Source organism: Odontesthes bonariensis, chromosome 3, assembly GCF_027942865.1.
Source record: "Odontesthes bonariensis isolate fOdoBon6 chromosome 3, fOdoBon6.hap1, whole genome shotgun sequence".
Lineage (NCBI taxonomy): Eukaryota > Metazoa > Chordata > Actinopteri > Atheriniformes > Atherinopsidae > Odontesthes > Odontesthes bonariensis.
This window is the reverse complement of record NC_134508.1, coordinates 32,245,250-32,260,855: the sequence shown is the minus strand read 5'-3', so window position 1 is coordinate 32,260,855 and position 15,606 is coordinate 32,245,250. Positions and strand designations below refer to the sequence as shown.

The 15,606-nt window shown below is 39.2% G+C and overlaps 2 protein-coding genes across 2 annotated transcripts; both read left to right on the top strand.

Annotated features, from left to right (window-relative positions):
- The first annotated feature begins 5,896 nt into the window (after window positions 1–5,896).
- On the top strand, window positions 5,897–7,776 carry LOC142377894 (adenosine receptor A1). The gene is made up of 2 exons (XM_075462230.1): window positions 5,897–6,210; window positions 7,140–7,776. Exons 1-2 carry the CDS (start codon window positions 5,897–5,899, stop codon window positions 7,774–7,776), a joined length of 951 nt encoding a protein of 316 aa, XP_075318345.1.
- A 5,504-nt stretch (window positions 7,777–13,280) lies between these two features.
- Window positions 13,281–15,158, top strand: rplp2 (ribosomal protein, large P2). The gene is made up of 5 exons (XM_075462229.1): window positions 13,281–13,366; window positions 14,356–14,479; window positions 14,577–14,625; window positions 14,709–14,813; window positions 15,030–15,158. The coding sequence occupies exons 2-5, from the start codon at window positions 14,357–14,359 to the stop codon at window positions 15,104–15,106; spliced, it is 354 nt and encodes a 117-aa protein (XP_075318344.1). The 5' UTR covers window positions 13,281–13,366; window position 14,356; the 3' UTR covers window positions 15,107–15,158.
- Window positions 15,159–15,606: the final 448 nt, after the last annotated feature.

Genomic DNA, 15,606 nt, shown 5'->3' with positions numbered 1-15,606 from the left:
GCGAGGGGCCCACAGCAGTGGAGCACTGCCGCAGACCCCCCACCTGGCCAAGCCAATGTTCACCACGAGTCAGAGACATCCCAGCCAGAGTCGATCACAGCCCCCAGCACAGTCGGCCCCCACCGAGGAAACACTGGAAATATGGGATAAGAACATAAAACTAAAAAGGCTAAGAACATTAAATGAATACATAAATAAAATAATAATAGGAAATAGCTAAAATGAACTAAAATGAACTAAAATGAACTAAAATGTAAAAAGAGTAAAATAATAAAAGGGCTAAAAATATAAATTGACTAAAATAATTAAATGAATGTATAAATAAGACATTAGTTATAAGCCAAATTAAATAGGTGGGTCTTGAGCTTGTTTTTAAAAAATATCAACACTCTCTGCGGCCCTCAGGTCCTCCAGCAGGCTATTCCACAGAGGGGGACCATAGTGCTGAAAAGATGCCTCACCGTAAGTTCGTGTTCTAGTTTTGGGTATTATTAAAAGGCCAGTGCCGAAGGATCTCAGGGCGCGCGAGGGTTCATATGGTAAAAGCAATTCTGATAGATAAGAAGGTCCAAGACCCCTAAGACATTTAAAAACCATTAAAAGGACCTTAAAATCAATCCTAAAACACACGGGGAGCCAATGCAGCGATTTTAAAACCGGTGTAATATCTGCCCGCTTTCTGGTCTTTGTCAGCACACGTGCTGCTGAGTTCTGTAAAAGTTGTAAACCTAAGATGTTTCTTTTTGGAAGACCAGAAAGCAGGGCGTTACAGTAGTCAATACGACTGGAAATAAAAGCATGCATTAGTGTCTCTGTGTTAGCACGGGAGAGAAAGGGGCAGACTCTGGCTATGTTCTTTAAGTGATAAAATCCTGTTTTTGTTACCTGCTTAATATGTGGAATAAAGTTGAGCTCAGAGTCAAAGATAATGCCCAGATTCTAAACAGTGTTTGCAGTTTTGATAAAAGTTTCTCTCTCTGAGACCTAGGATCGATAATTAAAACCTCAGTCTTGTCCTGGTTGAGCTGTAAGAAGTTTTCTGCGATCCAGGAATTGATGTCTAAAATACATTTAAAAGGGGCATCAATTGGCCCTGTGTCATCAGGAGACATAGATATGTACAGCTGTGTGTCATCCGCATAGCTGTGGAAATTGATACCGTGCCTCCTGATGACATTTCCGAGTGGGAGCATGTACAAATTAAAAAGTACGGGGCCTAAAATTGAGCCTTGGGGCACACCGCATTTAATTTCATGGATCCTTGAGAAGCATGTGTCCAAACTACCGAGGCATTTTCTATCTGTGAGATAGGAACTAAACCATTGGAGTGCAGTACCAGAGAGGCCGGCCAGGTGTCTTAGTCTATTTAAAAGAATTGGGTGATCTACTGTATCAAAAGCAGCGCTTAGATCCAGTAGCACAAGGACTGTAAGCTTGTGTGAGTCCAAGTTACACCTAAGATCATAAACAATTTTCAGTAGCGCAGTCTCTGTACTGTGGTTCGTCCTAAATCCAGATTGAAATTTCTCAAAAATAGAGCGGTGATTTAAAAAAATCATTCAACTGAATAAAAACAGGTTTTTCTAAAATTTTACTTAAAAATGGTAAGTTGGACACTGGTCTGTAGTTATTAAGAACATTAGGATCCAAATTGTTCTTCTTTAGAAGGGGTCTCACTGCTGCCGTTTTAAGGGCAGCAGGGAAATTGCCCGTCTAAAGGGAACAATTCACGATATTCAAGAGCTCATCTTCAAAGAATCCATAAAAAGTTTTAAAAAGTGATGTGGGAATTGGGTCTAAAAGGCAGGTTGTTGGTTTTACTTGGGAGAAAACTCTACCAAGCATCTCCGCATCAATCAGGGCAAAACTGTCCAGTGTTTCCTCAGGTAAAAACAAGCCTTCTAATGTATTAAAAACAGTATTTTGAGAAGATAAAATAGAGGATCTTATAAAATCAATTTTACCCCCAAAGTGGTCTGCAAAGTCTTCACAGAGGGAGTCTGAAGGTTTTGACATCTGTTAAAATCAGGGTTGATTAAAAGATCAATAGGATTAAAAAGGATTTTTGGGTTATTTTTATGATCTGTGATTGTGTTTGTAAAAGAAGTTCTTGCGATCCTGAGAGCATTATTGTATATTTTTAGTTGCTCACAGTATATTTGATGATTAATTGTTAATTTTTTCCCCCTCCATTTCTGTTCAGCTACCCTGCAATTCCTTTTCAATTTTTCAATCTCCTCATTTCTCCACGGGGCTGTGCGCTTAGGCAGTACAATCTTTGTGGTTCGTGGGGCTACGAGATCAAGTGTTCATTTGAGTTTCTTGATAAAAAAATTCAAAAATAAAATCACGGGATGCAGGTATAGTAGTTGGAGGACGCTTACCCAAGATTTAAATAAAATTTGCAGCCACTTCAGAGGTAATATAGCGTTTCCTGACAATTCGCACCGAGGTCTCCCGCTTACACACCAAGCAGACATGAAGAACCAGCAGCTACAAGATCCTCTTTGCCATGTCTCCTTGAGCCACCAGCGTCTAGGCGAGAAAATTAGCACTTAAGCACACAGCAAAGACAAACTTCTACTTCCAGATACATTATTGGTTGATCTTCAATGTCTTGACTTAACGTGGCCATGTTGTTGTGACAAATATCAAGTAGAGGTTTTGACAGAACTGAAGTGGGCTGCAGAATACCCTTAAAACAAAACTGTTGCTTGTTTAGGAGAAATTAAGCTAAACAATGTTAAGAGACCATGTGAGACATGTAAAGTTGCTTTCTTTCTTTTTTGACAAAGTAAATGAATGAACATAACTGAGAGAGATTAAACAAACAACTAAAAACATCCTCTGGCAGGTGCCAAGAGGGATTCACTTCAACAGCACTCTTCACTGCTGTGGGTTGGTCTGTACATTTAATATTCAGTTCCACCCCCTGTCTATTTTTGATTGCTTTCCATTCAGCTTATTCATTTTAGCACTCATGTCCTTTTGGAAAACTGCTGGGGTTCACAGATTAATGTAGACAAAAACGGGGACAGCAGAGCAGCATATCATTATGTCAGGGTGAAATTAATTCAACATTAAAATGGCATGTGAAGTGAGGATGTTGAGAATAATTTTGTTAATTGGAACCGGTAATACAGGCTTCACTGTTATGTAATCCCTTTTGCCCATGTGCAAGCGGATCCCTGCAAGACCATAATGAAATTCAGTAAATCTGTTTATAGATAATTATGTTGTGTGGTGCAACCAAAAGGAGAAGAAATAACCATAGAATAAATTGTTATCGACAGTGTCTTTAACTCAGGTGTTTGTGTATGGTTTTCAAATTTTCAAAAAATGTCCAGAACACGTCCGTCTGGATCAGTGATTTCAATAACTATTACTTTTGTCATATTGTTTTATTTGTAGAGTCTGTGACAGGTTGGGATCGGATATTTTTACAAGGAACTTTAAGATATTCCGTTATTGTGGATGTTTCAGAAATGTTTCACAAGTATAATGGCTTTTTCTTCTTTGCTGCATTATCAGTTTATGTAAGCTGGTAATTGTATTTACATTACACAATAACTATTTAACAAACTAAACTTTTTGATTAAAAAATATCTTATAGTGACTTTATAAATCACAGAATAGCTATATAGTATATGATAAATATGGTAAATTGTACATAATTTGAAACAATTTTCTGGTGTTGGATACCGTAGAAACAAATTAGAATAAATGATTTATGGTACTAAAGAAAACATTTTCTACAAGTTCATCACTGTTAATGGGAAACCACACTGCCTCAGTGGAAGAATTGTACATTAATAGACTGGTTGAGAAAGGGAACTACAACAAAGCTAATGAATAAACAAACTAAATGCAACAAACTGGAGTTCTGAACCACAGTGTATGATGCATACTGCAGTACTGTATTATTATTTTTTCTCCCTTGAGCTTCACAGTTACTGCATCTTCAGAAGTGATAATTCATGTAGCCTCCTACAGCGACATCAGAGGGCTAATAAAAACTGATTCACTGTCTGCTCATGAATGCTTTAATGCATTAACCAATGCCTGAGATCATAGGCAATGTCCCAAAACAAGACCCAGAGTCATCGCTTTTTTGAAAGTTAAGTGATCCAGCTGAATATGTTCAGAGGCAGGCATCCAGTCTACTTCCTTAAACAGCTAAAGACAATCTCAGTGATTGCTTGCTCTGTGATACTTGCTGCCAAAGTATCATTCTTGTATGGATCATTTGATTAAAAGTTTTACGTCTCATTGAATTTGCATCTACTTTCTTACTGCAATCCAAGTTCTAGAAATTAGTTATAGTAATGAAGACTAAAAGATGAAATAGGGGAAATACATCAAAGAAATCAAATGTTTGTAACATGAAAATATTTACTTTTAAAAACACCATTCATTTTCATCAAATCATTACAAAAGATTAGAAATACTAAAAGCAACACTCAAGAACTTTGTGAACCTTAAAATGATGTGCTTCTGACTCGTTTTGAAGTACACTGACATATGTTATGCACATTGTCAGACCTGAAACTGCCCTGAAGTGCCTGGCCAATGAATAAATTGAACTTCAACCACTCCATGTCTGTTTGAACTAAGTACTTCCGCCTACTGATGCAGTGCAGTTAGTGTAACAATATGTGTGCCATCAGGGTTCCTCAGACACAGGAAGATGTCAGTCTTACTGTATACGATGTTATGTTGATGAAGATTCTCAGCCAGTCAGGTCATGGTTATCATGAGAGCTTGAATAAGGGAAATAACCAAGAAGACTTGCAAGAAGAAGTACAGTTGCCCTTATTGAAGCTCTTATAATTACCAGTTTATCAGTTCAGGAGTTGAACAGTTGAACACAACATGAAATAGCCATGAAACGTACACTTTTGTATTCATGCTGATGGACACAAATTCTGGACATTTTCGTGCCACCCAGCCAGTACAACTTTGAAAGTGTTGCATTTCCATAGTGTCTGTGGGTCATGTATCCAACATGTTTATGTGTTTGCATTCGGAATGGCACTTTGCAACCAGTAATCTAAAGAAAAGATATTTTGATGCAGTAAGCAAGCTAATGTTTTCCTAAACTTAACCAATTAGTCCTTAAAGCCTAACCTTAACCAAAGAGTTGAAAGCACAATTAAACAGCCACTGAATCAAGTACAGTTCATTTAAAACTTTAGTGGTTGGGGTAGGAATAACCCCTTGAACCTCCCATGGTGGACTTTCTGCCTATTAAATATGACGCAACAGACGGTTTGTAACCGTTTAACAAAATGCAGTAACGTTTTTTTCCTCTGTGCAGTTACTCTGTACCCACTAGCCTAAAAAAAAAACATCCCACATGCGATAGGCATATTCGTGATAAGTTAATCACCAGGTCAAATCATGCACCCACAAAGCTGAAATCCATCCTTCCAGTTATAAAAGCACATTTCCTTTCAAAAACTACACACAGGCATACACGTACACACTTAATGTAAGCAAAACTATTGCTGCAGAGTGCTGCAGAAAACAAAGTCCCTCCCCTTCCTTTTATGACTCCTGAATACAGACTGCAAAGAGAATAAGAGGGGATGAGAGAGTGAAGCGGAATAGTGATGCGCTGATATCCAGGGATGTGCAGAGCTTGAAGTGCAAGCTGAGGATTAATCATTGAGTGTTTCTTGATGAGCACTCAATGAGCAAATGTGCCAATTATACTTTTCCCATCAAGATATTTTGTTTACAGGAAGATGTTTTTGCTGAAGACAAAACCAAAGTGGAAGAAAGAAGATTAACAACCTATTTGATTTTTATTTTTTAATCTTGGTGAAGGTAAGTTAGAGTTCTGAGGAGCAAAAAAATGTCTTCTCCAGGTATCAAGCCACGGGAGCATGTGGACATGATGTATATCTCCATTGAGACAGCTATTGCCCTGGTCTCTGTGCTGGGGAATGTATTAGTGGTGCTGGTGGTGTGTGTGAACCGGGCTCTCCGAAACACCACCTTCTGCTTCATCGTGTCTCTGGCTGTGGCTGACATCGCGGTGGGAATTTTGGTCATCCCTCTGGCTATCGTTATCAGTTTGGGATTTAACACTCAGTTCTACACCTGCCTTCTTCTCTCCTGCCTGCTGCTGATCATCACCCAGAGTTCCATCCTTTCTCTGTTGGCTATAGCCATCGACAGATATCTACGAGTCAAGATACCCACCAAGTAAGGAACTGCTGTAACAGAGGTGGCTACATTTTCAGTTGAAAGGTTTGGTTGTCTCTGAATTTGAAAAATAACTGATTAAGATAGAATAGAGATTTGTTCGGCCAAGGTTGTTATGAATGATAAGTATTATAGTCAAAGTATCCCAAAAAATGTCAATTGTGTTCATAAATTACATGACTGTGATTGAATGATTAAAAATTGAGTAACAAAGAGCAATAGAATGTGATGTGATTGCCATTCCTATTCCATTGCAACTTTCTAAATAGGAACTATTTCTACTCTCAAAATTATGCTTTCAACAAAACTGTTTATTCAAATGATACTACTGTATGTATTGTCTGTAGTCTCTGAACTTAACTTTGTTGTCAAAGAGCAAAACCCTTGAATTTTATGAAGAAACTACAAAGAACCAAAAATGATGGTGGTTAGCACCAATAATGTCTTTTTAGCACTTAGCATTTCAGTTTTATTTATATTGCCAAATCAGAACAAATGTCCTCTCAAGGCACTTGAAAGATACAGTCCAATTAAAGCAAATTATAATCCAGATCATTCAAGAGCTCAATGAATGTGTTTAACCACAGAGATAGTGAAGACAACATGGCTATCCTACAAACAGTAGCACCATATATCATTGCCTGGTTTCGTGTAAATCAATGGACTGGATATCAAAACCTTTTAAGGAAATTAGAATGTGCCTGTCCGACTAAATTACTGACAAAGGTGCAGCTTGTAAATGGAGCTGGCAGGACCCCATAGTGGTGTTTGTTTACCAGTTGGATCCTGATATCAAAAGTTGGCACTTGAGAATAATGCTTCTGAGAAATAGAGACTGGCATTTGTTCAAAGAAAAACCATTAAAGTGGCAGGTTGGTGCATTAGGTGATTGGAAAAACTGACATTTCTTTTCCAATTACACTCTTCAGGTACAGCATCATAGTGACCCCAGGGAGGGCCTATGTGGTGGTGTGTCTGTGTTGGATCCTGTCCTTCCTCAGTGGATTGGTTCCTATGATTGGCTGGAATAACCATGATACGATCAGAAACTTCAACAGCTCCGATGAGATCGTCTGCGAGTTCACAAAAGTTATTAGGATGGACTATATGGTGTACTTTAATTTTTTCGGCTGGGTAGTGGTACCACTGACCATAATGATCACTCTGTATGTGGAGATCTTCCGAGTGATCCGGCAGCAGCTTAACCGCCGTGCTGAGGCCACTTGTGATGGAGACCGGTATTACCGGAAGGAGCTAAAGCTGGCTAAGTCACTGGCTTTGGTGGTCTTCCTTTTTCTTCTGTGCTGGCTGCCAATACACATCATGAACTGCATCACCTACTTTTGTCCAGAGTGCCACATACCCAAGTTTGCCATGTATGTAGGGATTTTCATGTCCCATGTGAACTCAGCCCTGAACCCGATGGTTTACGCATTCAGGATAAAACGATTCCGTCTCACACTGATCCAAATCACTCGTCGATGCATGTTATGTAAACCCACAGAGCCCACCCCATGTCCCACCAGCACTCCAGGTATGACCGAGAAAGAGGATGTAAACCTGTAACAGGGACTGCAGTGTTCATGTCATAGTCGCTGCCAGTGGGAGTGCATCAACAACAGTTGTGGTATTACATGAACCATGGAAGATGAACTCATTACAAGAGACATCAGAGCACTTCAGTGAGTCAGGGGAAATGTTAATTTCTGACTCAGTCCCATTTCTTTCAACCACAGCCTTCACTTGAGTGGAAAAAGTTCCCATCAGTCTACTCTACTTTCTTTACAGTCAGTTAAGAGACTGAAGCAAAAAAAGCATTTTGCTTAACAATTGTAACACATGATGATCAAAAAACTCACCAGAATGAACTTGAACAGTTTTTTTTTTAAAATATAAATCTTCCTGTCTGTGAATTGTTGGAGATAAAGGTTAACTTGCTCGTGAATACTTGCTAAGCAGGTATTTTATTTAGCTAAGACAAAAAAAATACTCTGAATCTAAAATTAAAGTGTCACGTTTAAAAGAAAAACCTGAATTAACTTTAAAAAAAAAATTAAATCTTGAACATTGAAATTGTGTAAAGTCATAAGAGAAAAACTCAGAGTTTTATTGAGGAAGCAAATTGCTTCATGTTGCAAGGTTGGATCAACTTCATCACACCACAGTGGGTGCAGTGGGGACTGCATTACCTTCATAAGTGAGCTGTTAGTCTTTTTCCTAAGTAGACAAAGACATGACCAACCTGTCTCTGCCTCTAACTGGCTGGTACTAGTTGCTTTAGTTCAGGGATGTCCAAAGTCGGTCCTCGAGGGCCGCTGTCCTGCAGGTTTTAGATGTTTCCCTGCTTCAACACACCTCATTCAGATGAAATTGATTTCTTCAAAAGATTGTTAAGTTCTGCACAAGCCTGCTAATGATGCATTGAGCTGAATCAGATGTGTTGAGCATGAGATTTAGGGCACAAATTTTATACTGATGTACTGATGTCAATCAACATAGGACATGTGAAAATACGCTAATAATACTTACTGACCCATTTTTGTTTTAACTAAATGTGGCAAAGTATTCACAATGTGTCACTGTTTATAACAGAGGGCATTGTTCCTCGCTGGAAAGACCACTAAAACAAATCGGCCTAAAATTGTATAGTATAACCACTTCTCCAGACATTACTACATCACTTATCACAGGTGAGGGTCGGAAAACATAGATTATCTGGTAAATGGACAGATTCGCCTTTTGGCTCAGCTCTATCTTCACCACAATAGAACTATGTGGTGTTACCATCACTACAGTTGCTGCCTATATCCACCTGTCAATCTCCTGCTCTATCCTACTTCCACTCATGAGCAAGACCTAAAGATACTTGAGGCAGTGACTCACTCGCAAGTGCACAATCCACCCCTGTTTGACTGAGGATGATGGCCTCAGACTTGGAAGTGTTAATTCTGATCCTGGCTGCTCCACGCTCGGCTGTCTGATTTCAAAATATAATATGATCATCGACTGCAGGTGTAAGACACAGCAATCTGAGACAGCTGTGGTGTTTGATCTAACCTTGTAGAGAGAAACAATGTGACTTGACGTGTAAAGTTAAATTTGTGTGTGTGTGTGTGTGCGTGTGTGTGTGTGGGGGGGGGGGAAACTATCGTATAAACCAGCACATTGGGTGAGATGAAATGTGGACTTGCTGTTGGTGCCAGAGGAAAAATCTTCATCACCAATGTCATCATGATAAATGCTTTTGGCAGCGTCCGTGTCAAATACAATGGCAATCCATCAGCCGGTTGTGGAGATATTTCAATCTGAACCAAAGCGATGGACTGACTGAAAATTAAATGAAAAGAATCATCACTCCCAATGTTTGAGGAGTCACATAAATAAAAGCAGAGGGGTCCAAGTGAAAAGATTTATTATACTATAAGATCAATAGAGAGTTCACTGTGTGCTCTGTGTTGGACAGAAACCACTCAATACACAGAGAAATGAAAAGGCCTTGCTTTGACCGCAAATTAACAGCACTACTGCATTAAAGTCACTTCCTTAAATGAAGCAAAACTCTGGCAAGAGCGAAGCAATTAGATACGACATGTCTTTATCGTAGGATGCAGGGATCTTTTCAGCCGATTCAGCTTGTTAAAGCAATATGTAAAAGGCTGTGGCAGAGAGGTGAAAGGCTCTGGAGCATTTGAGTAAATTAACCTGAGAGCATTATGCCGAAGTGATTTATTCCAAGTCTAAAGCTAAAGCTTCTGCATCAGTTCTGCTTTGTCATCAATTTGACTTTTGCTTCATTTCAGCTACAGAAGTTTATTCAATGAATTAAAAACGTCAAATCAGGTTTGAATTGTGTACTTTTGAATTAATTATCTTAAATTATTTATCATAAAACACCAAGTTTTGTCTACTTTTAATTTCTACTGTAAACTAGTGAGGTTGACTATATGTAGATATTTACTTTTCTCTGACTTGTGAAGATACAAAACCTTCCCCCTCTACCTCTCTGTGTCTGTCTCTCAATCACCACACATTAATACGTATATTACCATCTGTCACCTTCATCCTCACAGAGGGATTTGAATCTGCTGAGTGAGGTTTAATCCTCAGCGCTTATTAGTGAGTTAGGTGCGGCATAACCAACTTGGCATTTACTGCCTTCACACTCAGTGTCTGTGTCCTGTGGCCTAACAAATGCTGAAGGAGAAGCATGGTGTACGTCTGAAGAGAGAAAGACAAGGGTCTTAGTTTTGTGTTTCTTGTCTTGATCCCATCTATAAGACAAATCCTTTACAAGGTAAGGCTCTTCTGTTTAGTACAACACAAAGTTTTTCGAGGTGTTTAACAAAAGCTAGCTCGACCTTAGCACTCAAAGCAATACTACTATTTTGTTTTTATTACTGCCCCTCAGGCTACAGAAGGAAACCTAAATTTACAACAGTAACTCACGGTGAAATGGCTGACACAGATGAAGCAGAGAGCAGTCAAGACCCAGAGGCTCCAGAGGAAGACATGGATGATGAACACCAAGCTTTGCTGCACCTCAGCAAACATGCAGAAACTCGTCGTTCACTACCATGGCAGCAGTGGACCTTCAAAGAAAAGGCAAACTATTACATGGACCGCATCTTCCTTGGGTTTTTGGTCCTCTTTTTAGTGATGTTGCTGGCTGAATGTTGCTATAAAATCTGGTATGTGTCAAACCTGAAGATGATGGCAGAGTTTGTGTCAGACCTAGTCGTGTTTCTTTTCGACTCGCTATTCACGCAGGAGAGGCACGAGGAGCTGGCTGAATTGTAAGATGTCAAAGGAGGTTGATCGGTTGACTGTATTGTCACATTTTTGTGTTTTCTACAATGTTTTAGTCCAGTTTGGTGACACAAATGCTTAGTAGGGGATCACAGCCTGGCTACGTCTGAACTCATGTAACAATAATTTCACAACTTTATTTCTGATCATGAATGAATTAGAATAAAACTTGTGTGTTACTAACTGTCTCATTGCACTGAAATCCCAAAAACAAAATATTGAATGCTGAAGCAGGGCTGGAGCCATCCCAACTGCTACTGGGCGAGAGATGCTGTGAGGGTACACCCTGGACGGGTGGTCAGTCCATCTCAGGGTCACAGAAAGGGTCTGAGGGTCAATTTAGTATCACCAGTTAATCTAACACACATGTTTTTGGATGGTGGGAGCCGGCCAAATTACCTGGAGGGAACCCATGCATGCACAAGTAGAACATCACATGCAACCTTTACACAGAAAGGCCCCAGCCAGGATTTTAACCTTCTTGCTGTGAGCCGATAGTGCTATCCATCTCACCACTGTCCAGCACCCTGATAAACCATTTCAGTGAATTTTGTTGTTTAGCAACAGATCAGTAACATGACTAAGTACTAAAAGAGCATCACAGAGTACAGATGGTGTGGAGCTCACCATTCTGTGAATGAATACCTGTGCAAATATTTTGAGTTTCAAATCTTTGAAAGCAAATAACATCGAGTAATATTTTTAAAACAGTTGAGAGAAAAAAAGATTAATGTATGATGAAATGAGGTGTCAAGGAAATGAATCTGGTGATTTGAAATCAAAAGAATTATGGAAATCACGGATGCTTCACCCCATGAGGAAAGGGGTTATCAAGCTTGATATTTGTTATCAACACAGTCCATAAAACTGTATTGGTATGTGGATTAAATAGCACACGTGCTGTGGGTAGCTGACACATCTGTGAATGCACAATGAATGCAGAATCCATCTATTTTCTATACCCGCTGAATCCATCGGTCGGGTCGCGGGAACCAATCCCAGCGGTCATCGGGCGAGAGGCAGGGTACACCTTGGACAGGCTGCCAGTTGTACAGATTATGAAGGACATTTTTTAATTTCTACATCGTCTTAAAGGATGGTCTTACTTATTGAGCAATAAACAGGCTCCTGATCCAGTTAATTTGATCGCAGTTGCTTGTATATTAAAAATGTATTTATGGGAAATAGGTTTAAGAGATTAAGATTAAGATCCAATTTTATTGGTCATGCATACACACAAAATTTGTCCTCCGCTTTTAACCTATCCAGGTTGGCACCTGTTGACACACACATGCACATGGTCACACACAGATGCCAACCTGGAGCAGTGGGCAGCCATTCAGCACCCAGGGAGCACGGTGACTTGCTTGAGGGCACCTTGACGAGGAGGTGGACTGACACCCCTCCAGCTATCAGTTCCACTAATCTTTTTTTGAGTGGCGAGAGTGGGAATCAAACCACCAACCTTCCGGTTATTGGACAACCGACTCTAATCACTGAGCCACGGCTGCCCGTAAGAACAAATCTAAAAGGTAAGAACAAATCTAGAAAACTGCAGACATATAGTTAATTATTCATGGTTTGACAAGCTGATTTACGAGCCAAAATCTATTCAGGTTAATTATCATATACAAACCCTTTACTCCTAGTCTCTGTACATACAGTATATTATAAGAACAAAGATAAAAGGAGCAAAGGCAAGAAGAAAAACATTAAGGAACACAAAAGTAAACACCAGCAATGTGGGGTTACTATCTTTCTCAAGGACATTTCAGCATGTAAAATGGGAAGTTGGGCAATTGAGCTATCAATGTTTTGAAGAAATGATAACCACTGGTAGAGTGGTTATCATTTCCTGATCGACAGCCACTAAGGATTTCTAAATGTTTTGAAGACACTGAAAATAGTTCTGCTTTCTTACAGGAAGATTTTAATATTTTTATTTATATTAACACACAATTGCATATACTCCTATATTTATATCCTCATGTGTAAGTCGCTTTGGAAAAATAAACATTTAATAATTCCCAGGGTTTATATTTTTAAAATCGCTATTATTACTTCTAAAAACACATGCGAAAAATACACACAGTAATTAAAGTGTAATTTGGAAACACAGCCTAATGTATATTTAATGAGAACATGTCAGAATAATTTAGATTCAAATACGAAAATGCAGAGTAATAATTATTGTTTGTATTGTTACTATTGAGGTAACGTATGTTTACCGTCACCAACGTTGCCCAATGAAATCAACTCACTTCCGTTTCTTACAACTTCCGGTAACGCCTCCCTCCCTCTTCTGGATTTCACAGCGTGACTGACGTTTCGTGTCTATTTAGACTTAAAAGTAAGTCCAAATTCACCCACTTTAAAATACTTTGTGTCGATGAGGTACAGTGTACTTGTTTTTATATAACAGACACTTTACTGTTACTTGTTTAGTTAACAGTAAATTAATCTTTATGTGCTGTGAGCAGTCAGAAACGGAGGACAGTTTCAGACGCTGGGCGCCATGCTGCCGTTGCTAGCTGTAAAGCAAACACGCCATAAATAAGTCACTACGATAGATGTTGTTCCGGGTATTCATATCGACGACAAACAAACTCCAACGACAGTATTGTCGTTGCATCTTTGTCCGTGTGTCATTTACATTTATCTTTGTTTGATATACTGAAAATAAAGCTAATGTTTGCCAAGCAAATGTCAAACCCGACTCATCTTGAAGTGTTCACACGCTCAGTGTAAAATCTCGACAGTGCCTAGACACTATGCAGATTTTGAAGTAACTGAATTATGCCATAGTCCTGCGATTGTAGATTTTTGTCTAAGTACCCCACGTGGTTTATGGACTACAGGTATAAATAACTTTGCAAGGCGTGACGGTCGCCAAGTGGCAACACAGAGGGGATCCAAACATGGGATGGATCTGAATTATAAGATTTTACTGACCAGAACTAACTGCACCTACATAATTGTACTAACCTACATTATTATTCATAAATTGATCTCAAGCTTTTTTAATCATATATTTTGTAAAGGTGGATAAAAATGGTGTTTGATTATCAGCGTTGCTGATTAATTCTGCACGAAGGTGCAAAAGTGAAATGAGACATCTCATTTCCATGAATGTATTTTTAAACAGGCGGCAGAGGAGTTGTAGTCGGCTCAAATAACTCTGCTTTTGGCATTTCTGACAGGCCTGTGTCAGATGTTGGTATAATCACTTACTATTTTTAAACTTTTAAAAAGGATTTTATGACATGAAAGAATTTTGTAACTCTATTTTATTCATTTGGATAACTTCACACACAAACTTCGTCATTTTTCTTACCACAGAATGCGTTACGTGGCCGCTTACCTCCTCGCTGCGCTCGGTGGAAACACCAGCCCCTCTGCAAAGGACATCAAGGACATCTTGGGCAGCGTGGGAATTGAGGCCGATGACGAACGTCTGAATAAGGTACAGCATTTGCAAATCTTTTAATTGAAATATCTGGAAAACAATGTTAGACTTTTCTCTTCAGGTGCTATTTTATTGAATCTTATTGTCACAACAGGTCATTAATGAGCTGAATGGGAAAGACATTAATGAAGTTATGAACTCAGGTAAAGGCACTGCACAGAGCACAACCAAAGTTATACATGGGAGTTGTTTGAAAATCAGTATGTTTTTATTTTTGCTCCCACAGGCCTCTCCAAGTTAGCCTCTGTACCAGCAGGTGGTGCTGTAGCGGCACCTGCCGCAGCCGCTGCTGCTGGTGGGGCCGCTGGAGCCGGGGCTGCACCTGCTGCTGGTATGTATAAATATCTTAACATTCTTTACATAGGCTTATCAATACAGCTGTCAGATTTTTTTTAAACTTTAAATGATATTAATCGTAGTTGACTGAATTTCTAGATAATTTCAGATCGTCTGACGCTTTCTTTCATGACTCTGTTGTACAGGACAGCAAAGTACTTTTATTGACTTCTCTTTAGCGTTCATTTTTTTTCTTGAACTCCATTTCCAGCGGAAGAAAAAAAGGAAGAGAAGAAAGAGGAATCCGAAGAGTCAGACGAAGATATGGGTTTCGGACTCTTTGATTAATCTGCCCTCTCTGCGTTTAAAATGCAATAAAAATGGAAAAGGTTTTCACAAATCCTTGTTGCTTTGTTCTTTCATTGGTTAAACAAAAGTTCGCTTTAATCACAACAGTGCAAATGTAATTGCAATGCAGAAGTACTTACAGTCAAGTGTTCCAGAAATTAATGATCTGGGGATTGATGAGGAAAGCTGTTTTGCTGCCTGTCAAAAATAGTGAAGACCAGGCAGCCAGACATTAGGTAATATAGACTCTCTATGTGGTCAGTCTGTTAGTCATATCACTTATGATCCCATAATGCCAAAGTTGAAAAGATGAGCAAAAAGCCACAAATGAGCTCTCACCACAAAAGGTTTATGGTTTGGTGTTGTGTGTGTGAGCAGAAATGAAATGACCTTAAGCAATGTTGCCTTTGACAAAGAAGTTGGAGACAGACATACATACAAAAGACAGCTGGTATGAAAGCTGTTAAGCAGGTTCAACAACTAGAAGTAAAGTAGGTCGA

Excerpts from the sequence above, each read along its gene's own strand:
- LOC142377894 (XM_075462230.1), top strand. The coding sequence starts at position 5,897 with ATGATGTATATCTCCATTGAGACAGCTATTGCCCTGGTCTCTGTGCTG. Across the intron at positions 6,211-7,139 it reads CGAGTCAAGATACCCACCAA|GTACAGCATCATAGTGACCC; the intron begins GTAAGGAACTGC and ends TACACTCTTCAG.
- rplp2 (XM_075462229.1), top strand. The coding sequence starts at position 14,357 with ATGCGTTACGTGGCCGCTTACCTCCTCGCTGCGCTCGGTGGAAACACC. Across the intron at positions 14,626-14,708 it reads TAATGAAGTTATGAACTCAG|GCCTCTCCAAGTTAGCCTCT; the intron begins GTAAAGGCACTG and ends TTGCTCCCACAG. Across the intron at positions 14,814-15,029 it reads CGGGGCTGCACCTGCTGCTG|CGGAAGAAAAAAAGGAAGAG; the intron begins GTATGTATAAAT and ends CTCCATTTCCAG.